Here is a 22,190-nt window from a genome sequence, read left to right as displayed (position 1 = left end):
GGAGGCCCAGCTGGATCCTCTTCCACTGCAGGGAGGCCTGACAAGGCCTGCAGCAGCCAAGACCCTCAATATTGGCGGGGGGTCAGCCCCATCCCCACATATTTCAGGGGGGCTCTGGTATCTTCAGCCCCATAGAGTTGGGACCTATGGCCTTAGCTCCCTCATGAGACTGTTGAGAGGATAAAATGGGGAAGGGGAGAACCTTGAGCTCCTCAGAGGAAAGGCGGAATATAAAATCAATTAAATGCCATAGTAGAGATTTAATGTACTTATAACTCTCCTTTCTCCCAAGCTGGGATTCAAGGAGATAGTCCCCTGTCAAAATATGGTACACGACACTCTTGTAGCACAGAAACTTAGTCTGGCAGAACAGAGAGAGAGAGTAAGTAAATAAATATTGCACAAACGATTTGCCCCAACATAAGGGAGCCTCTGATTATAGCAAGCATGTTCTTTGTCAGCTGAGAACATTGTATTTACTCCCACCGTGTGTAAGAATTTCTCCCCACTCAATGGCATGCAGGGCCATATGTAAATGTCTCGCACAATTTACTTTTTCTGCTCAATTCATTATCCATTATTAGAGCCTGATACCCTGTTGCAAAGCCCACCATGAATTGCATAGTTCTGCTGCTAGATTGTGATTCTGAGGAGTAATTTGGAAGCCTTCCTGAGAAAATGCAAAGGAGAGAGGGCATTAATAAACAACAGCTGCTCGGGGACTCAGCATTGCATACTAAGTAGGTTCCTTTTCTAAGACAGGAATTGTAGTTGCTCAGAATTAAATCCCACTGGAATCTACGAGGATTACTTCCAATGGCTTGTGTTTAAGACTACCTCTAGGAACGAAGTCTGAATCTGTTGCATTCTCTGGGCTTGTGCACACTGCTCTTTCCAGACATGGTCCATGCTTAAAAGCTCTGTGTCTGGGAACCCTTTTGTTTGCTCTTTAAAACCCGCTCCTTGAAGCTCACTTGGCGCAAACAGCAACCCAAAGAAAACCTGAATTGATGTTTGCTGTGATTGAGCACAAAAATGTGAGTTTTCATGGAGAAAACGCCAAGGCAAAAGGCACAGCTAGGACACAGAGCTTTTAAGTGCAGACCTGTGCCTGTAAAGAGTAAGCCCCATGGAATACGGGGGGGAGGGGGGACTTGCATCTGCATAGGACCAGGCAGCACCACCCAATTTTGGATTACTTTAAGCCACAGATGGTAAATCTGAGGCAATCCAGATGTCGATGGACTACAACTCCTCTCAGCCAATGGCCAGGGATGGTGGAAGTGGAAACCCAACAACAGTTTGAGAAGGGCAGGTTCATCCCCCCTGTTTTAAGCCATAGGAAATTATCTTAAATCTGAGTTTTGTCTGACTAAAGGATTATTCAAGGATAGCAGAACATGTTCCTCCAAGAAGAGAGGTATTAATTCATCTGTCTTGTTCCTGCAGGTGGCCAAGGTGTTGTGGTGGTATTACTTCTCCAAAGTCATTGAATTTGCTGACACGATGTTCTTTGTTCTGCGGAAGAAAAACAGTCAGATTACTTTCCTTCACGTTTATCATCATGCCACTATGTTTAACATCTGGTGGTGCGTCATGAACTGGATACCTTGCGGACAAAGTTAGTATTCGGAGACGCGGACTTAAAATGTAACCAAGCAACACACCTAGAGTACCTTCATATATGATAGATCTAACAGCAGATCTATGCAGTCCTGCCATTTGGGGGAAAGTGGAGGTGAATCTCATTTAGTAAACATGAACGGAGTGTTGAGTAAGCTTTTAGCCTCACTCTCCGCCTGAAGTAAACACACAGCAGCAACAGCAACTCAGTTGCCATTTTGCTCTGTTGAAATGTTCTGCTGCATTTAGTATATTGTAGAATCAACCTCAGACACCTCCTGTATCCTGCAGATGGTGTGATGGATTAAAGTGCGCAGAACAGCTGGAATACTGCAGCACATTCCTTGAGATCACTAGTTCAAAACTCACACGCATACCATCCCGATCTTGGTTTGTGAGCATTGTGCAGAAGCCCCTGCTTCTTCCTTTTTGAGTCTCTTTTGTGCAAAGAGAAATACTGAGGATGCAAGAATTTTCTGTAGTCCTCCGGCAGAGCAAAGGTTGGAGGGGACTCATAGATCAATTTCCCCCTTGTAGTGAGGTGAAGTAAAGGAAATGACTCTGAGCTAATTAGCCAATTAACACAGGAACCGGTTGCAGTTTTAAAAGGATAGAGCAAGGGTGAGAAACTTTTCTTTAAATTTTTTTTTTCATTTTTGAAAATACCATTTTTCTTTTTATATATACATATAAATATATATACATATCTTATATTCATATCTAATACAAATTTTCATTAATTTACTTCCCCCTGCCCCCCTGGTTTCCATCCCCCCCTTTTATTCTCCTTGCATATAATTATATTGGGGTGAGAAACTTTTCAAAGGCTAGAGCAAGGTGCTATCTTCCCCATCGAGTCTGACAGGTGGGGCAGTCTATCTGTCAATCATTTCATAGAATAGAATCATAGAATCATAGAATCATAGAGTTGGAAGAGACCACAAGGGCCATCGAGTCCAACCCCCTGCCAAGCAGGAAACACCATCAGAGCACTCCTGACATATGGTTGTCAAGCCTCTGCTTAAAGACCTCCAAAGTAGGAGACTCCACCACACTCCTTGGCAGCAAATTCCACTGTCGAACAGCCCTTACTGTCAGGAAGTTCTTCCTAATGTTTAGGTGGAATCTTCTTTCTTATAGTTTGGATCCATTGCTCCGTGTCCGCTTCTCTGGAGCAGCAGAAAACAACCTTTCTCCCTCCTCTATGTGACATCCTTTTATATATTTGAACATGGCTATCATATCACCCCTTAACCTCCTCTTCTCCAGGCTAAACATGCCCAGCTCCCTTAGCCGTTCCTCATAAGGCATTGTTTCCAGGCCTTTGACCATTTTGGTTGCCCTCCTTTGGACACGTTCCAGTTTGTCAGTGTCCTTCTTGAATTGTGGTGCCCAGAACTGGACACAGTACTCCAGGTGTGGTCTGACCAGAGCAGAATACAGTGGCACTATTACTTCCCTTGATCTAGATGCTATACTCCTATTGATGCAGCCCAGAATTGCATTGGCTTTTTTAGCTGCCGCGTCACACTGTTGGCTCATGTCAAGTTTGTGGTCAACCAAGACTCCTAGATCCTTTTCACATGTACTGCTCTCAAGCCAGGTGTCACCCATCTTGTATTTGTGCCTCTCATTTTTTTTGCCCAAGTGCAATACTTTACATTTCTCCCTGTTAAAATTCATCTTGTTTGTTTTTGCCCAGTTCTCTAATCTGTCAAGGTCATTTTGAAGTGTGATCCTGTCCTCTGGGGTGTTAGCCACCCCTCCCAGTTTGGTGTCATCTGCAAATTTGATCAGGATGCCCTTGAGTCCATCATCCAAGTCGTTGATAAAGATGTTGAATAAGACCGGGCCCAAGACAGAACCCTGTGGCACCCCACTAGTCACTCTTCTCCAGGATGAAGAGGAACCATTGATGAGCACCCTTTGGGTTCGGTCAGTCAGCCAGTTACAAATCCACTGAGTGGTAGCATAGTCAAGACCGCATTTTACCAGCTTCTTTACAAGAATATCATGAGGCACCTTGTCAAATGCCTTGCTGAAATCAAGGTAGGCTACATCCACTGCGTTCCCTTCATCTACCAGGCTTGTAATTCTGTCAAAAAACGAGATCAGGTTAGTCTGACATGACTTATTTTTCAGAAATCCATGCTGACTATTGGTGATCACAGCATTCCTTTCTAGGTGCTCACAGACTGTTTGCTTAATGATCTGCTCCAGAATCTTCCCTGCTATTGATGTCAGACTGACTGGGCGGTAATTATTTGGGTCCTCTCTTTTCCCCTTTTTGAAAATAGGGACAACATTTGCCCTCCTCCAGTCTGCCGGGACTTCGCCTGTTCTCCAGGAATTCTCAAAGATGACTGCCAGTGGTTCTGAGATCACATCTGCCAGTTCTTTTAATACTCTTGGATGCAGTTCATCTGGCCCTGGAGACTTGAATACATCTAAACTAGCCAAATATTCTTGTACTATCTCCTTAGTTATTCTGGGCTGTGTTTCCTTTGCTGAATCATTTGCTCCAAATTCTTCAGGTCGGGCATTGTTTTCTTTATTGGAGAAGACTGAGGCAAAGAAGGCATTGAGGAGTTCAGCCCTTTCTGTGTCCCCTGTTTGCATTTCACCATCTTCTCCTCTGAGTGACCCCACTGTTTCTTTGTTCTTCCTTTTGCTACGAACATACCCATAAAAGCCTTTTTTGTTGCTTTTAACCTCTCTAGCAAGCCTGAGTTCATTCTGTGCTTTAGCTTTTCTGACTTTGTGTCTACACGTGCTGGCTATTTGTTTGAATTCCTCTTTGGTGGTTTCCCCCCTTTTCCATTTTTTGTACACATCCTTTTTTAATCCTAATTCAGTTAAAAGTTCTTTAGATAGCCACCCTGGCTTCTTTAGGCACCTTCCATGTTTCCGTCTCATTGGTATTGCCTGACGTTGTGCTTTTACTATCTCCCTCTTAACAAACTCCCAGCCATCATGAACTCCCTTTCCTTTTAGTATTGCTGTCCATGGGATCTCACCCAGCACTTCCCTAAGTTTTATGAAGTCGGCTTTCTTAAAGTCAAGAAATTGAGCCCTAGTATGCTTGGCTGCTTCTTTCCGCTGTATAGTAAACTTCAGAAGAGCATGATCACTCGCGCCTAATGATCCTTCCACATCTACCCCACTAACCAGGTCATCAACATTGGTTAGGACCAGATCTAAAATGGCTGTTCCTCTTGTTGCTTCTCCCACTTTCTGGACAATGAAGTTGTCTGCAAGGCCAGTGAGGAATCTGTTTGACCTTATGCTCTTGGCTGAGTTTGACGTCCAACAAATGTCCGGGTAATTGAAGTCCCCCATTACTACTATCTCCCTTCCTTTTGCATGCTTGGCCATCTGTTCCAGGAAGGCATCATCTATGTCCTCCGTTTGGCTTGGGGATCTATAGTAAACTCCCACAATGAGGTCTCTGTTATTCTTCTCTCCCTTAATTTTGACCCAAATGCTCTCACTTTGGCTTTGACGATCTAAATCTTGGATCTCTTCACAGGTATACACATCCCTGACATATAACGCCACTCCTCCTCCTTTCTTGTCTGGTCTGTTTCTCTGAAATAGATTGTATCCCCCCATTATTACATTCCAATCGTGGGACTTATCCCACCAGGTTTCAGTGATGCCTATTATGTCATATTTAGTTTGCTGTACCAAGAGCTCAAGCTCATCTTGTTTATTTCCCATGCTTTGCGCATTAGTGTACAGACATTGAAGTCCATTAATCATTCCCCCGTGTCTCTTATTTAAGGATTTTTTCCTCCCACCACTAGGTCCACATGCTGTTTGCTCCATTTGGTCTATGACATTTGGATGATCATCTTCAATAATTGATAGACTCCTACCTTCAGGAGCACTGTCTCCCTCCCCCACATTAGTCAGTTTAAAGCCCTCCTGATGAGGTTTCTGAGATTTTTGGCAAAAACATTTCTCCCAACCGTTGTGAGGTGCAGCCCATCACTTGCCAGAAGTCCATCTTCAAGAAACTGCAGTCCGTGATCTAAGAATCCAAACCGTTCCTGTTTACACCATTTGCGAAGCCAGCTGTTCACTTCCACTATTTTCCCCTCTCTCCCTGGGCCACGTCGTTCAACTGGGAGGACAGATGAGATGACAATTTGTGCATTTAGTTGCTTCAATTTCCTGCCGAGAGCCTCGTAGTCTCTTTTGATCTTCTGGAGGCTATTGCTTGCAGTGTCATTGGTTCCCACATGAACCAAGAGGAAGGGGTACTTGTCAGTGGGTTTTATGATTCCTTGCAGTCGTTCAGTTACATCTTGGATCTTAGCCCCAGGGAGACAGCACACTTCCCGAGACATCTTGTCAGGCCCACAGATCACTGCTTCTGTTCCCCTCAGTAGGGAATCCCCTATCACCACTACACGCCTCCTCTTGGGTTTGGTCGGGGTTCTTCCGTGAGCTGTCCGTTCCAAGGTCGCCTGCACATTCCCTGAGGACTGACTTTGCTGCTCGTCTTCATATACCTGATCGACTGTAATGAGGGAGAGATCCTCAAATGGAGTCTGCTCTTCGTCTTCCATGCTAGGGGAAAGGACCTCAAAGCGATTGTGTATTTCTAAACAATCAGAGTGAACCCTGGGCCTCCTACTTCTTTGAGTCACGTTTCTCCATATATCTGGCTCCTGAGTTGGTGAACTAGCCTCCTTCTCAGGGGAGTCCCCTGTCTCCTCCTTGGTGGGGACGGTGTGCTCTGTTGCTTCCAAGAAGAGCTCCAGCTCTCTAATTATTTGGAGCGTAGCTACACGTTCCTCCAGTTGCTGGACTTTGTCTTTTAAAAGGGCAATCAACATGCAATTGCTGCAGGTAAAGCTGCCTGCAACCTTTGGCAAGATGGCAAACATTGCGCAGGAATCGCAGGCGACTGCAGCTGTTCCCTCCCCTTCCATCTTGAGATTGTGTCTCCTTTTTGCTCCTTCTTCAACTGCTGCCCGAATGACATCAGATTGCATGTTTTTGCCTGCAGTTTGGAATTGAACCATGCTAGCAAATACACAGCCTGTGAAGCCCGATTAATCACCAGTGTTTGCAGAGAACTATTCACAGAACTTTGCAGGCACCACCCACTTAGTGGTGCTTGCAAATCCCCTTTTGGTGGTGCCACATCTCTATGGCTTCAGGTGTAGGGTTAGGCTCATCCTACACCTGATGCCATAGAGATATGGCTTCACTGTCGCCTCCCCAGTCAAGCGCCCCAAACCAGCTGCCTGGATTACCTGCCCCTTAAAGCAGCTTTAGCCACCCCAGCAGCAGTTGTGAGCCAGCTCACCACCAGAACCAACACCACTTGAACAAGGTTAGAAAGAAACCCATATAGGCTACAAGAAGGAAAACAGCATAAACTCAAAGAACCATCATAACACTCCCATGCCATGGTAGCAGAGGCTCTGAGCTCGGCTGCCAAAGGAAACCCTGCCAGTTCCTTACATTGCCAGTGAACCATAGTATTGATTCTCAGAAGCAAGGTCTTAACAATGTGTTCAATTCAATCACAGGTTTCTTTGGACCCACCTTGAACAGTTTTATCCACGTCCTCATGTACTCCTACTATGGACTGTCCGTCATTCCATCCATGCGCAAGTATCTGTGGTGGAAGAAATACCTCACTCAGGCACAACTGGTACGCTTACAACATTTTGTCATTTGTACTGACCATAGTTCTGAAAAATATAAATCCTGTGTAGCAAGGTCAAGCTAGCAATGATCCAGTTTGCAATGGAAGACAAAGTTGAGGGTGGGGAAGCTTTTAGTTCTTCAAGGCAGATTATGTTCCTTCTTTTTCCACTGTCCAGGGACACTTGCACAATGGCAAGGACCCACAGCCCTATCCCAGCTTCCAAACATGTATGTGCACAACTGCATCATGCATTACACATTCACGCTGCATGTGGGAATCAGCGTGATGTAGTGGGTTTGTCTGCAACACAAATCTTCTAAGATGTGTATGCCTAATTCTACATAGAATCAGGCTTGGGGCCATCTCAGTCTAGCTGCTCCACCAGGAGAACCATGAAGAGACCTTATGTCTTGGAAGAAGGAAGCAAGGAACATACAGCCAGGCAATGAGTTGCTCAAGGCCAGTATTTGGGAGAAGTGTGATGGATGTAAATCAATTTGAAAAGCCACAAGGATCTTGTAAGAACTGGGTGTTTTGTGGGTGGGGTGGGGGAATATGCTATACTGGAGCAACACCAAGTGCTGGCAGGAATAGAAGTAGCCCCAGTGTAATTGTAGTTGATCCCTCTACTCATTGACACTGCCCCATGTTTTAGTGTGAGCCTTGCCTAGGTTCAAATTCGAAGGACAACCTGTGTGGCACAGATGCAACTCACATTCCAGATATAACTGGCCTTTGCACTTGTGCATCCTGCCCCTTATACAACACTGTAATAGCCAGAACTGCTCTGTGCTGAGACGATGTATGGGCTCTTGAGGGATAGTGTTATGCCCGTCACATTGACACCGTTGCAGTTTGGAGCATGGCTGCTCCATGCTCCTGTCTTGACTTGTAGAAAACTCATGCATTAAGTGACACTTCATCACCCGAAGAGTTTCCAAGCTGGTGCCATCAGACATCACAGCTCTCCTGCACTAAGCAGGATCCTTGTGGCAAACTATTCAAGATATTAAGGCCAGGTGAACAGAATATGTAAGAACCCCTAAAACATTAATGGCCTTATTTTTGTTGGTGTTGCCACAAGCGTCAACAGGTATGAGTAGTCAACACTGCTGCCATGGTGTCAAGGTGCGACCTGTAACTTTCTGAACAGAATTGATGTGGAGTCACCCTGGCTTTTCTCTCCAGCAAAACAGCCATTCCAAAGGGAAACTGCCATTTTTTAAACATTCATTAACAACTTGGGTATTAAATGTAGGTGAGCGATGGTAGAGCGGAACTTGTAGACTGACAACACAACCATCAGCCACGAGAAAGGGGTATGAATTTCACCTGGGGAAGGGCTAATCCTGAAAATGATGGGCATTGATGTTTCTTTTTTCAACAGATCCAGTTTTTGCTCACCATTACACACACGCTCAGTGCAGTTGTGAAGCCATGTGGATTTCCATTTGGTTGCCTCATCTTCCAGTCTTCATACATGGCCACACTGGTCATTCTGTTTGTTAACTTCTATGTTCAGGTAAGTTGAACAGGGAATGGGTCGCTGCATATGCTTAATGAAGAGTGTCTTGAAACTTGGCATTCCTAGCTTTAATGGTGTCAAGCTTGGTTTATGCCCCATGCTTGTTTTTAAAACAAACTTTAAGTATCTTCCTCAAATTGCTCATTGAGTTGAACTTGAAGGGGGCACTGAGGTGAAGGAAGCACAGTCATGCCATCAGCAATTATGCAACATCCACTGCAGTGTGATATAATGTTTCTTATTGGCGTGTCCAATTCTGCAATGTTAAGAGCCTTTGTTGCAAGGCTCCTTGCCGGTGTTCAGTTCCCGAGAAACGTGGGGGAAAGGAAACGTGACAGCAAAATCAAACCAAACCTTCACTTATAATGAAAAGATAGGTGTCCACTAGTGTGTCCACCAATTCAGCAGAATCCAGCAAACTCTATACTACAAAGCTTCAGCAAATACAGGCAAAAATTATGCTTCAATGGCTACAGTGGAGTCCTAATGGAAAATGATGGGCAGGCCGAGTTAGGAATGTGCATTTGTCATCCACATCAAAAGAAAATAATCTGGCCGCTTCACCCAGGCCCAGCTGGGCTTCGCAGTGCAGGCTCATCTGCTGCATATGTAGAAGCTGTTTCTGTGGGCAGACCTTTCTTGGTGAAGCAGGGCTGAAATATTTAATCCAGTATTAGCTTTATTATTAGATTTACATCCCACCTTCCCTCCAAGAGCTGAAGGTAACATGGGTTCTCCTTCCAATTCCCCACCCCCACCCCAGGTTGTGCTAGGGGATAGTGACTCTTCTCTCTCCCCTCTCCCCACTCAAAGGACACCAAGTGAGCATCATGGGCTCAGTGGGGATTTGAACCCTGGTCTCCCACATCCTGGTCCAGCACTCTAGCCTAGCCATCCCCAAACTCAGCCCTCCAGATGTTTTGGGACTACAATTCCCATCATTCCTGACCGCTGGTCCTGTTAGCTAGGGATGATGGGAGTTGTCATCCCAAAACATCTGGAGGGCCAAGTTTGGCAATGCCTGCTCTAGCCACTACACTACAGTGGCTCTTATCCCTTCTCCGGGTGCAGAATGGGACAGAATCAAGGGCAACTTTAGTTCCAGCGACAGATTCTTGAGAAGAGAGCACAAGCACCTTTTCCACATCACTTTTCTGTGCAATAAATTTGCTTTGCTATTAACTTGTTTCACTCGCTCCACTTACTTTTTTCTTTCTCAAGGCTGTTCTTCTGCTAAGAGTTACAGCGTTCTTCTTCTTATTATCTTTACTTGTTTTATTATCTAAATTATTTGAGATGGTAGCACATTCAGTCCTGCTTGTAAGAGCAGCGCTGTTCACATTTCAGCAAATCTAGCACTCGAGTGCTTACCCTGCACTTTCCAAAAAAAAAAAAAAAGGTGGCAAAGCACATCCCTCCCCTGCCTACAGTAATTTCATGAACATTATACAGAGGTCTCCCAATTACATATCTATGTGCCTATTTTTTTTTTTTAAAAAAGAACAGCAGCATGGCTAACCCCTTTTATCCTTTACATACAGGGTTGGAGTTTTATGCTGTTGTGTCACAGAGAAATAGTACACCAATGACAGAATGCAACTACTGTGACATACTCTATTATTATTATTATTATTATTATTATTATTATTACAAAAGTTGAATAATTTATTATTTATACCCCGCCCATCTGGCTGAGTTTCCCCAGCCACTCTGGGTGGCTTCCAATCAAGTGTTAAAAACAATACAGCATTAAATATTAAAAACTTCCCTAAACAGGGCTGCCTTCAGATGTCTTTTAAAGATAAGATAGCTACTTCTTTCCTTCACATCTGAAGGGCGTTCTACAGGGCGGGCACCACTACTGAGAAGGCCCCTCTGTCTGGTTCCCTGTAACCTCACTTCTCGCAATGAGGGAACCGCCAGAAGGCCCTCAGGGCTGGATCTCAGTGTGGGAAAGGATCAAATGAAAGGACTTTCCTATGAAATCTTGCACAGCAATGCTTAAATGGGAAAAGAAACTGGAGCAACAGCCTGGGGTGGGGATACACTACAAAATGGCTCTAAATTTATTGCATAGCGCAGCTCAGCAGTTCTTCCTGCAGTCAGGTGTAGATAAAATCATTTCTAGATGCAATAGATCTACATCTAAGATTGTTGTAGGTGTTCTTCTCTGTAGCAGTTGGCTGGGTGGTCAGCAGCATTTCTATAGCTTGCTGAGGGGAGTGAGGCTGGTGCACACACACTGGCTGAGCCAATGCAATGTGGCCTCTGATGGGTTTGCACTGCACCACCACCCCTCCACCTTTTTCTCCTGGTAAGCCACAGCAGGGCTGACGATGAAGTCAGTGGCGGGCAGTCGGGTAACTGCTGCTGACTTGCTGACCTCTAGTGGTTTTGCTGATCCATTTCTTTTTAGCCCTCTATAAAGGATGTCTATTGAGTTTGTTTAGGTAACTTATAAGGAAGAGGTTTTGTTAAGAGAGAGTTGTTTAGTAGTGGCAAAAGCAAACACATATAAAAACAGAATTTCTCCAACATGATGCCATGTATTTCAAACAAATGCATCTGCAATGAATTTCTCTGTGTAAGTTCAGGAGCACATTTCTGTTCTTCTGAACTGCCATTCCGTTTTCTGGGCTTCTGGAAGAGATTTCTCTGTGGATAATGAATGCATTTTCTCCATTCTGTTGAGTATGGTATTCTACAGCCAGCACCAGTATGTTACAGCAGTTGCCACAACACCAGCTTGATGAAGGCTAGTATTCAATTGGGGTTGCAACAGTTGTTAGTCCTGTTCAGGGTAGACCCATTAATGGCTTAGGTCCATTAATTTCAACAGGTCTACCTGATGTGAACCTTAGTTGGATACAGCCATGTGTATGTTTATTTTGTGAGGGGAAATATTAGTACATTAGCCTTTGGAAAAAAATACTGGATAAGGAGGCACTATCAATAGTGGAAACTGTTAAAACAAAAGTCATGCTGTTGTATGCTTTTTAACTGCAGGAAAAAGAACTTTGGCTATGGCTAAAAACATTCAAATCTACTTAGAAGAGGATGGCCCTAATTTTGATTACTTCTGTTTTTCCTTCCAGACATATCGGAAAAGACCTTCAAGAACCAATACAAAAGAGGCCTCTCTAGTAACAGAAGTCAAGAACGGGTTCCATAAAGACTACATAATGGCAGCTAATGGTGCTCTGAACAAAAAAGCACAATAAGAAATATATTTTATTATACTGTAGTGTACAAAATCCTTCCTCTTTCTTTTTTTTGCTAAGCCCCCCCCCGAAACACGAGTTGACCAGGCAGTTGTGCACAGCTTTAGTACAAGATTCGACTCTGTTTCGTTAACGTTTAGCAATTTTTACTCCCTTGTTTAACTCACGATTGATGACTTGTTTTTAACAACGTAGTTTCAAGTGTTTTGATAAATACCTCCATCGAAATGGTGAGGACATGCTGTCTCTTTCACCCAGCCAAAACAAAGCCACATTTTGTAAATTTTAATCATGGGCAGAATGCCTGACAAGAGTTGTTCCTTGGGATGATGAAGGTTTGGGGTGGTGGTGCTTTGAACAAAATCCTACCTATTGAAACCAGCGGCAGGTTCACAGGTATTAGTTGTGCAGACATACAGAGTATATAATCTCTGTCTTAGGAAGAAGTGTGTGTTTTAGTATGGTTGCATGGTGACACTAAATTTGTTTCCCCCTTGGATTCCAGGGGAAAAAGTGACTTGTATACTAAAAAACTTTGTTATTATCTTCATGGGGATAAAGAGAGGTAGAAGGATTACTCCTATTCCAAGTTCTAGCAATAGGCAGTGTAAGGTGCTCCAGAATTTCCTCCAACTTCACGTGCCAACTAAGAACACCTGAACTGCATTGTCCACCCTGAAACCATCCAAATGCTGGTGTACCTGCTGCCACCCTTTAAAAATGTGCTGCAACAGGAATACCAGCTGCAGATCACCTTGCAGAAAATGTGTTGGGGCATAACCCGTTATGATAAGCAGCGATCGGTCACCTGACAGAGCCGGCTGCAACCTTGCTATTGTCTTTCCCCCCTTCATAATGCTTCCTTGGCTAACCAAGAAAGGTATGGTTTATATCCAACCCTCCCCCCCCCGGTTTTAAATCTGTGTGACTGCAGAATACAAGTTCACTAGATGCACCATAATATGCTTCCTATGAAGCAATAAGGTGGAAACCAGGAAGAGGGGCTTGTTTACAGGCAGGCATCATTACTGCAGCACAAAAGTGCACAGCTGATAAGTCTTTTAAGGCAACCCTATACTGGTTTGCTGAGAAAAAAATCCTACCCATTTCAATGGGACTTAGTGTCCTGCGTGAGGGATTGCAGCCTCAGAGTTTTAGCATTAAAATATGACCAGTCGGATCACTTGCACCACCAGCAGCCCCTGTTCTGAAAGCTGAACCCCTACTTCATGAGCTTTGCACCTTCTTAATTTCTTGCTGTGGGTCCACAAAGCCCACATGCTTGAGCTACCGTCTCCGACATTTAAGTGCTTCTCTCTCTATTCTAGCAGCCACCATACCTGTTTTAGGTGTGGTCTGTTACCAGCGGATTAAGCCTGTTCGCCACTCGGATGCTATGGCCTACCGTTACAGTGGTAAGAAGCTAGATTCTGCCACACATAAGTGTCATCAAAGCATATAGTCCCCTTTCAAACAGTTTTATATTGTGGGACACTTAACATTTGCTACTGATGGACATTGGTAGTGACAGAGCTTGGTTTAATGCACCTTTTATTCCCAGTATGAACCTAAGAAATTCAGCCTACCAAGCAGCTGCTTGATTCTGTACTATGACAAAACATCAGCAGGAGGAAGCAGCACTGCAGCTAAGACAGCTCAGCCTTGCTGCCTGCAGTTGGCGTAAGAAAAACACTTACCATTCCACACATCCATTATTTCATTCCCATGTTGGCCACCCCTCTCCCGGTTGGTGCAAGCAAGACTGGCCACCTTACACAATTTGGCACCCTAACTTTGTACGACTGATGGCTCCAAATGTAATCGGCACACATTAAAACCTGGAGGCAGAAGTGTTGGGAAAAGGAAAAAATAGTTGTGTCTGGAGTCCAGGTGCAGAACACAACAGAATCCTAAAAGCTCAGCATTAGCACAAGGACTATGACCCTGAGCATGTTTACTTGCAAATGATTCTCACTTAAATCAGTAGGGGAGAAAAAAAGCTTTGCTAGAAGACCGGGGGGGGGGGGGCGGGCGCAGCAAATATATGCACCATGCCTTTATGAAGGTGAACTGTTGCCACTGATGGGTAAAAACAGTATCACATTGGGTGTAAGAAAATAAGATTCATCAAAGCACCCTAAGCATTTGATTCTTAGAAACCATCAACCTTTAGGAATTCAAGTGGAAGCCAGGAAGCAATGACAAATTTCCCCTCTAGAGGGTAGTACACACAGCACTACATGAAACCAAATGACCACTTGAGTGTTGCCAGAAAGATCCTTGAAGTGACTAATTCCTTGCCTCTATTTTACTCAAATAAAATCCACTTGAATTTAGAGTTCTGGCATAGAAATTCTCACCAGCATTCCATAATGCCTGAAGCAATCCCCATCTGTGTGAGGAGCAACCTACAGATATGTAACCTGCTGAAGCCGTGATGGGTGCCTGATTCCTTCATCTCCGGGAGACATGGTTCCACTTGACTTCCAACACTTGATGACTGCTGAAAACAACTCTTGGAACAAACAGGTGTTTGAATTTTAACCTGAGACAGACACACTTTTAATCCAAACACAGCCTGAAAACCTTTGCATCGGGGATGTGGAATTCATCCAAAAATGACAAGCCATTCCAAGGAGCTCTCAGATCTCCTGGTATTTGTTAGTTCAGGTATGAGAGTGTTCTGTGCAGCGAACATTCACAGCAGGGGTGGCTGACCATTGCTGGTGTTGCTGAAGCCCCAACTCCCATCCATCTTGGTCAGGCTGGCAGGCACTGGAGGCTGTTGCGAGTGTTAGCCACTGCACACCTCACCCCTGGGTTTAAAGGGTTTTCGTTTCATTTTTTAAGGATGTGTTGGGGGGGGCAGGGACGGGGAGGAACATTGCCTTACTCAATCTTTCAAAGGGCTGAAAAATACACTGTAGATTTAAAACCACTTGATAAAATCGTAATCAGGTACATGTCTGAATACGCAAAAACTAGTAACATGCTGCTATTCTGAACAACCATCAGGATAACAACTTCTGAAATTATTTTCCTGTATCAGTGTTTGCTGTTGAAAATAAAACACGTTTTACAGTCAGTGCGTTTTGCGGTCTTCTGTTCTTCCTATGTGACGGTGCAATAGCTTGGAATATGAAAATACCCAAGATTTGGCATAATGGGGGTGGGGGAAGGGTGTTAATTATTTTTTCCAGCACTAGGTTGGGGGGGGGGAGGAGCCACATTCTATCACCCATTATATGCCCTATTATATTCCCATTATATCCTGCCTCTCCCCATATAAACTGACCCAAACTCTTGTGTTCATCATCTGAGGCCCTCCTTCAAGTGTCCCCTCCCCCAAGAGGTCTGGAGTGTGGCAATACGAGAATGGGCCTTTTCTGCAGTGGCTCCCTGTTAGTGGAGGAGGTTCGTCCGGTACCTTCATTAAATATCTTTAAGTGCCAGGCGAAAACATTCCTCTTCAACCACGCCTTTGGTTGATTAATATTCTACAGCCTTTTAAATGTGCTTGTGGTTATTATTTTGATTGTTTCTGTTTTAACTATTTGTGCTTTTACCTTGTATTTTTATCTTGTGAACCGTCCTGAGATCTTGCAATGAAGGGCTGTATATAAATCTAATAAATAAAATAAAATAAAGCAATTTGGAAACTGCACTCTGTCAGGTAGAAGTGCAAGACAACTCTTACCCATTTCCTTTTGAGGTGCTGATTAAATGTGAAGTCATGAGGCCCCCTCAGTGGCGTAGCGTGGGTTGTCAGCACCCGGGGCAAGGCAAGGCAAGTAATTTGTGCCCCCTAACCCTAACCCCCAGATGTTGCGCCCGGTGCGCCCGGCCCCCCCTGCACCCCCCACGCTACGCCACTGGGGCCCCTTAATTGTTTTCTACCTATGTTGCCAGTATATTAAAACCTGGCAGTTACGGCTTTTAAGAACTGTGCTGCCCTACCTTCTGTGCTACACGAATCCCTTTCATGGGCACTTGAGGCAGACAAAACTGAGCTGCGATTTGGGCCACACCAAACACTGCTAGATGGAATCACTTGTGTCCAACAGACCACACTCTTCAAATACATTTTTTAATCTGTTACTCCCTTAGACAAGTCAAGCAAGTGGTAAATCATAATAAAATAATAAAAAGAGTTTTCATCCAATAAGAAATTGGGGGGCAGGGGACACTCAAACAATTGCTTCTTGTTAGGAGAAGGTTATCTTTAATTTGTGTTTACGACATTTCTAACACAATTGGCTGCATATAAAATATAAATGACAGATAAGGATGGGAAGGAATGATATCAACTGAAATATCAGCTATGCTATGCATTTCACAAATTGCTGGCACCAGAAACCCCTCAACACTACCCCCTTGTGGGAAAGAGAATGAGTAAAACTTATTTAAGCATCAAGTACATGTTAACAGACAATTGCTTATAGTTACGGACTGAAGGCATTTGTCCAGCATATTTTAAGAAATGATTCAGACATGTCAGCATCTGATCAGAGCTCTTTGGGTCAGCTTAAATTAATTTTAATCAGTCGGAGGCAATGACAGAAGTCTTGCTTCTCTCCTCATGATCTTCTGCTTCCTCAAACTGTGGGGGAGAAAAAAAGCATGCAGAATCTATTAGTGCTTTACAGCACAGTCCTTACCTATATTCACCAAGTACTACTCAGAGGAGACCAACTGCAATAAATGAACCTAGAATCATAGAATCATAGAATCATAGAGTTGGAAGAGACCACAAGGGCCATCGAGTCCAACCCCCTGCCAAGCAGGAAACACCATCAGAGCACCTATGGCTTGTTAACTTCAATAGGTCTACTCTGAGTCCCACTGCCACTGATTACCACCCTAAGTATTTTCATACATTTGGGACCAACAAATCACAGGAACAGACAAAAGCCATTATGACTGCGGGAAGCCTCGTTCTACAAAAAATGACCGCAGCAAACCCTTTATGGAAAGGGATAAGGAAATAGTAGTAGTCTCAAACTTACATCCAACCTATTAACTACACCAGGATTAAACCTTGGCTACAGGCTGCGATCGGTCTGAAGCCAAGCTTCAGATGGCATGCTAAAGCAAGCCACAGTTTATACCAAAGCAGCCGCCCCCTCCTCTCAGGAAGCCTGTGGATTTGTCCCAAGGCATGGTTTGGCTCAGAGATGTACTGACTATAAATGAAGGTGTTAAATAGTTAGATAAAGAACTGCCATCTTGCCTGCTCAATAAGAGCCTTTGCTTCTCCTTGTAGTTGCTAAGACTCACACCTGCTGTTCAGTATGCAATGTGTGGCAATCTGCCCAGCGACAGCCCTTACCTTTCCATTTGGGGCTGCATCCTCCAGGTTCTTTGCTGCTCCCTCTAGCTCTGAATCCATGGACTGTATCCTATGAAAGAAACCAAAATGGGTATAGTTGAATTTGGTGCAGCTAAAGTTACTGCTCATGCTCCCCCAAGCTGCAGTCAAAACCCAGGGTGAAGGCCGAAGCGAGCAGGAGAGAGAGAGAGAGAGAGAGAGAGAGAGAGAGAGGGAAACACAGCTCTTCCACAGCTCATGGATGCTGCCTGATGACTTTGGTTGCCAATAGAATTAAGGCAGCTCTTTGTATGACAACAGCTGTAGCCTGGGATGGGCAATCCTGACATCTAAGACAGTGACGGGCTGTTGAACACTGCACCCACTACATTAAGTGGCCCAAACATTTCAGCCTGATTGACCCTAAACTTTCTTCTCTGGTGGAGTCTCCTTTCCCAACAGTTTATCCATGAATGCAAGGATGAGATCCTCAACTAAGAATACAGTGGCCACATGGATTTTGGAGATCAGGGAAGGTTTAACCTCCTCCTCCTGCCACAAAGTCCTAACCATGAAAGAAACAGAGATGGGGACGGAACTACAGAACTAGCCCCTACACAAGCCTCAATCCAAACCGGGGGGGGGGGGTGCACCATGGCTGTTATTTTTAAAAAGAAAGAAAATGACACCCCAAACCACATGCACAAGCAAAACTAAAGAAGCATTTCATGTAGGACACAACTTGGCCCTTAGCATCACCATTATTATTCGTCTTTTTAAAATTTTTACAAAATAAAAACAGGAGCCAGGAAGCCAAGATTCGGTGAATGTTCTGTGGATTACTGGTTCTGCATGGACTGTGTTGTTGTTTTTTTAATGCCATTATATTATTTTTCATAAATGCCTTTTGAAATTGTGGTGACGGATAAGGAAATTGACATTTACATTTTACACAGGAGTTGGGCTGCAGACTTGTTGGAGGAGGGGCATTCAGCTTCTCCACACTTACAATTTATTGTGGCTTTGAGAATTGCCGGGGGGAATCCAATGTCCCTGACAGCAGAAGCACATCTTTGTTCAAATAAAATAATCTGGAAAAGCATGAGCAGATATACACCCACCCACCCACTCACTCCAGGGTGGCTGTGTGAAAAGAAAAGTACAGTAGAAGGAACACCCAGTCAACTGGGCTTGCTTCTTCCAGCTGTGCCATTTGGAGACACCGTCAGTGATGTGGAGGTCCATGTGCTAAAGTACCCAGAAGATAGCAAGCCCAACAGACGGAGGAAAAGAGTGCACAATTTTTTGAGCGGTGTACTTTGGACAGACAACAAGATGATAAATACCTCTGCATTTGACGAATACAAAAATTGCTCATTTTGCTGTTGAGTTTGTTGGATTGCTTAGTCCAAAATTCCTGAAACAAACATTCTCAAGGTGAGTCGTTAAATCAATCCACAGACAACAAATAAAATGGAAAATAAATACACACACCAAAGTATCCTTCTCAAGGTTAGAAAGAAACCGAGTTCTCTTCTCGAGATTGGCAAGTTCCTGCGTAACTGTCTTGTGGAAGTGCTCCAGTTCATTCAGCCTGTTGCGGACAAACATAAGTCATTTTACCGTTTCAGGAAAGCAGCACTTGACACTCATCTCACTAATGCGAATTGACAGAGCTGGGGGGAAAGATGCAAACACAACATGGAAAACAGTATAAGGAGAACCATCTACTACACAGTGGCGTAGCGTGGGTTGTCAGCACCCGGGGCAAGGCAAGTAATTTGCGCCCCCCCAAACCCGTGGATTTGCGCCCCCTAACCCGTGAATTTGCGCCCCCTAACCCGTGGATTTGCGCCCCCTAACCCTAACCCCCAGATGTTGCACCCGGTGCGGCCGGCCCCCCCTGCACCCCCCACGCTATGCCACTGCTACTACATCAGGCAGCTGGCTTGCAGCTAGGTCCTTCGACATTGTGACTCCCTGATAGACACCTCTTGGGCTGGATTAGTAAAGCAAGCCTAATAAAATGCAAGACACAAGCTGGAAAACAGTTTTCATTGACTGAGATAAGGGAGGAAGCAGCTTAGATAACAATGCTCCCAAGCCGGCTTCATTAGCTCTAGGAAAACCTCTGTACAAAAAAGAATAATCATCTTCACTTCAAGTGAACAACACTGTACAGCAGTCTCTTCTTGCAAACCTCCTGCAATTGTACTAAGAACAAGTCACATGCATGATAAGACTTGAGGCTTTTGACAGCAATTACCATAGTGCAGAAGAGATGCCACACAGTTATTTGATGGATGCCACGTACCGGCCCTGATGAATCTGATTCAATAATGCCAAAATATGCCGTTCAGATGTCCTCAGAACATTTTGGGTATAAATCGCCATCCTCTTGTACCTAGACTAGTCACAATGCCAGCAAATTAGAATGGGGGAAATACTTGGAGCAGGTGAAGATACATGCTGAAATATTCATGCCAGTCTGTAAGCAACTCGCGGTGCACTTAAAATAAGCATGATGTTGCAAATTATTGGTTACCCAAAACGTTTTCTTCAATACGTGTGTGAAGCTTTCAAACGCAGCAATGACCTCCGAATCACCAGCTCCTTCCTCAAGTATTTTGGAGAAAAATACATCTTCCTCTAACTCTTCTAAATTATGGCCTGCAAGAAAGACACCACACACACACACACACACACACACACACACACACACAACATAAGAACTTTGTGTATGCTCAGTATCTTGGGGAAATCACTACTAAACTGCAGCATTTTTTAAAGGAATACTCTGGAAGCAATTCAATGTGTTTTGCTGTCCTGGGCTTCTTTAGGAGGAAGGGCAAGATATAAATTTAGTTAAATAACACTCTCTCTCTCTCTCTCTCTCTCTCTCTCTCTCTCTCTCTCACACACACACACACACACACACACACACACACACACAGAAAAACCACACAGCACATCAAATCTAGCTTGGCCACCTTTCCAGAGAGCAACTGATAATAAAAGCCAATCACAGAGTACATTAAAAAAGCATCCGCATCAATGGCTGCTAGAAGCCAGAGTTACTATGAAAACAAAGGAGAAACCTCTGCAGTGGAATGTTCTGGAAAACACAGGTAGCTCTTCACTGTCAACAAAACACAGGAAGTAGGGGAATTAGGAAATGTGAAAGGAATTCAATTCAGTACAGCTGCAGCAAAGGCTTGCTGGTTTCTGTTTAAAACTAGTCACCTTCCCGAGTCTCCTCTTCCATCTCTGGGGAGTTGAAGAGTTTTCTTGGCACAAAAGGAATGGTAGGGGAGCACTCATCCCTGGGCTGCCTCCTGGTGAGCTTTGAGCACTTTCCACTGGCACCAGCTGACAAATCTAGCAAAGACAGAATCCCAAACCCATTTCTTTGTTGCCGGAGGTTCTTATAAGGCTTTGCTTGCTGACAGACAAATGCTAACATGCATTCTCCTTGAATTAAGTCTCAAGGAACTTCAGTGAAAATTCTCTGTTAAAGCAAACTTAGGTCCATACCATGATGAGATTCCAAACTTTCACCACCAGGAAGCGTCTGCACCCCCATCGTTCAGCCCGGACACTGAGGTCCAGCCCAGAGGGCCTTCTGGCGGTTCCCTCACTGTGAGAAGTGAGGTTACAGGGAACCAGGCAGAGTGGTTCTTGGTAGTGGTGCCCGCCCTGTGGAACACCCTCCCACCAGATGTTAAGGAAATAAACAACTATCCAACTTTTAGAAGACATCTGAAGGCAGCCCTTTTTAGGGAAGTTTTTAATGTTTGTAGTTTTGTTCTGTTTTTAGTGTTCTGTTGGGAGCTGCCCAGAGTGGCTGGGGAAACCCAGCCAGATGGGCAGGGTATAAATAATAAATTATTATTATTATTATTTGCCTTGCAATAATGGCGGCTGTTCATATCCCTGGGCTTAGGATACTGTAAATGCCGGGGGCGGGGTTGGAGACCCTTCCTCTACCTGAAAACTTCCGCTTGGATTTGGAGACTTTGTCTTCCATGGGCAGAGTACTAGAAGCAGCTTCATGTTTCTAAGAAGAGCAAAAGCAAGACAATACGGCAACTGCAGTATGTACCATATTTTTCGCTCTATAAGACGCACCCGACCATAAGACGCACCTAGTTTTTTTAGGAGGAAAACAAGAAAAAAAATATTCTGAATCCCAGAAGCCAGAACAGCAAGAAGGATTGCTGCACAGCAATCCCTCTTGCTGTTCTGGCTTCAGTGATAGCTGCACAGCCTGCATTCGCTCCATAAGACGCACACACATTTCCCCATACTTTTTAGGAGGGAAAAAGTGTGTCTTATAGAGCAAAAAATACGGTGAAAAAAAGGCATATGATATCCCCATACAGTCGTACCTTGCACGTCAAACATTTGACTTCCAAAGCTCCTGCATCCAATAGGAAGCCGCAGAAGCTCCGTCGGACGTTCATCTTCCAAAAATAGTTTGCAAACCAGAACACTCACTTCTGGGTTTGCGACATTTGGGAGCCAAAACATTTGAGAACTAAGCTGTTTGAAAACCAAGGTACGACTGTATTACTACTGGGAATTACAAAGTCAGAGATAGTGCAAAGCAGAGAGAAACTCATTTTCATTCAGCCCATTTGGGGACATGAGTGCATTCTTCAGGAGCAATCTGAAATCTTTCTTCAAATTCTGCAGCTTGTCTGCATATTGCTTATCTGGCAAATAGTGCTACCATGATGCCAGGAAGACAGCAGCAGCCATTCATGTTGTTCCAGCTACCCTACAGAATTGAATGAAGTTTAAGATTGTTCCCAAAGAAGAAAGCTGGGTTTCGAAACATGCTGA

The 22,190-nt window shown here is 44.3% G+C and overlaps 2 protein-coding genes across 2 annotated transcripts in view; one reads left to right on the top strand and one right to left on the bottom strand.

Moving 5' to 3' along the window:
* ELOVL2 (ELOVL fatty acid elongase 2) overlaps window positions 1-15,122 on the top strand; it is a 59,147-nt gene extending 44,025 nt beyond the window's left edge. The window contains exons 5-8 of the mRNA XM_082234648.1: window positions 1,450-1,621; window positions 7,170-7,294; window positions 8,679-8,813; window positions 11,912-15,122. Of these exons, the coding sequence (XP_082090774.1) occupies window positions 1,450-1,621; window positions 7,170-7,294; window positions 8,679-8,813; window positions 11,912-12,037 (558 nt within the window). The 3' untranslated portion in view covers window positions 12,038-15,122. The remainder of the gene's footprint in view (window positions 1-1,449; window positions 1,622-7,169; window positions 7,295-8,678; window positions 8,814-11,911) is intronic.
* Window positions 15,123-16,399: 1,277 nt separating this feature from the next.
* The window catches only part of SYCP2L (synaptonemal complex protein 2 like), a gene marked incomplete at its 5' end in the record, with an annotated part of 31,713 nt that continues 25,922 nt past the window's right edge, over window positions 16,400-22,190 (bottom strand). Inside the window, 8 exons of the mRNA XM_082236139.1 lie at window positions 16,400-16,637; window positions 17,367-17,436; window positions 18,692-18,762; window positions 18,840-18,939; window positions 19,660-19,754; window positions 19,891-20,015; window positions 20,589-20,723; window positions 21,333-21,402. Of these exons, the coding sequence (XP_082092265.1) occupies window positions 16,578-16,637; window positions 17,367-17,436; window positions 18,692-18,762; window positions 18,840-18,939; window positions 19,660-19,754; window positions 19,891-20,015; window positions 20,589-20,723; window positions 21,333-21,402 (726 nt within the window). The 3' untranslated portion in view covers window positions 16,400-16,577. The remainder of the gene's footprint in view (window positions 16,638-17,366; window positions 17,437-18,691; window positions 18,763-18,839; window positions 18,940-19,659; window positions 19,755-19,890; window positions 20,016-20,588; window positions 20,724-21,332; window positions 21,403-22,190) is intronic.

This window comes from Podarcis vaucheri, assembly GCF_965113315.1.
Source record: "Podarcis vaucheri genome assembly, chromosome: 8".
NCBI classification, from domain to species: Eukaryota; Metazoa; Chordata; class Lepidosauria; order Squamata; family Lacertidae; genus Podarcis; species Podarcis vaucheri.
Note: the sequence above shows the minus strand (reverse complement) of the source record. Positions and strands in the feature narration are given on the sequence as shown.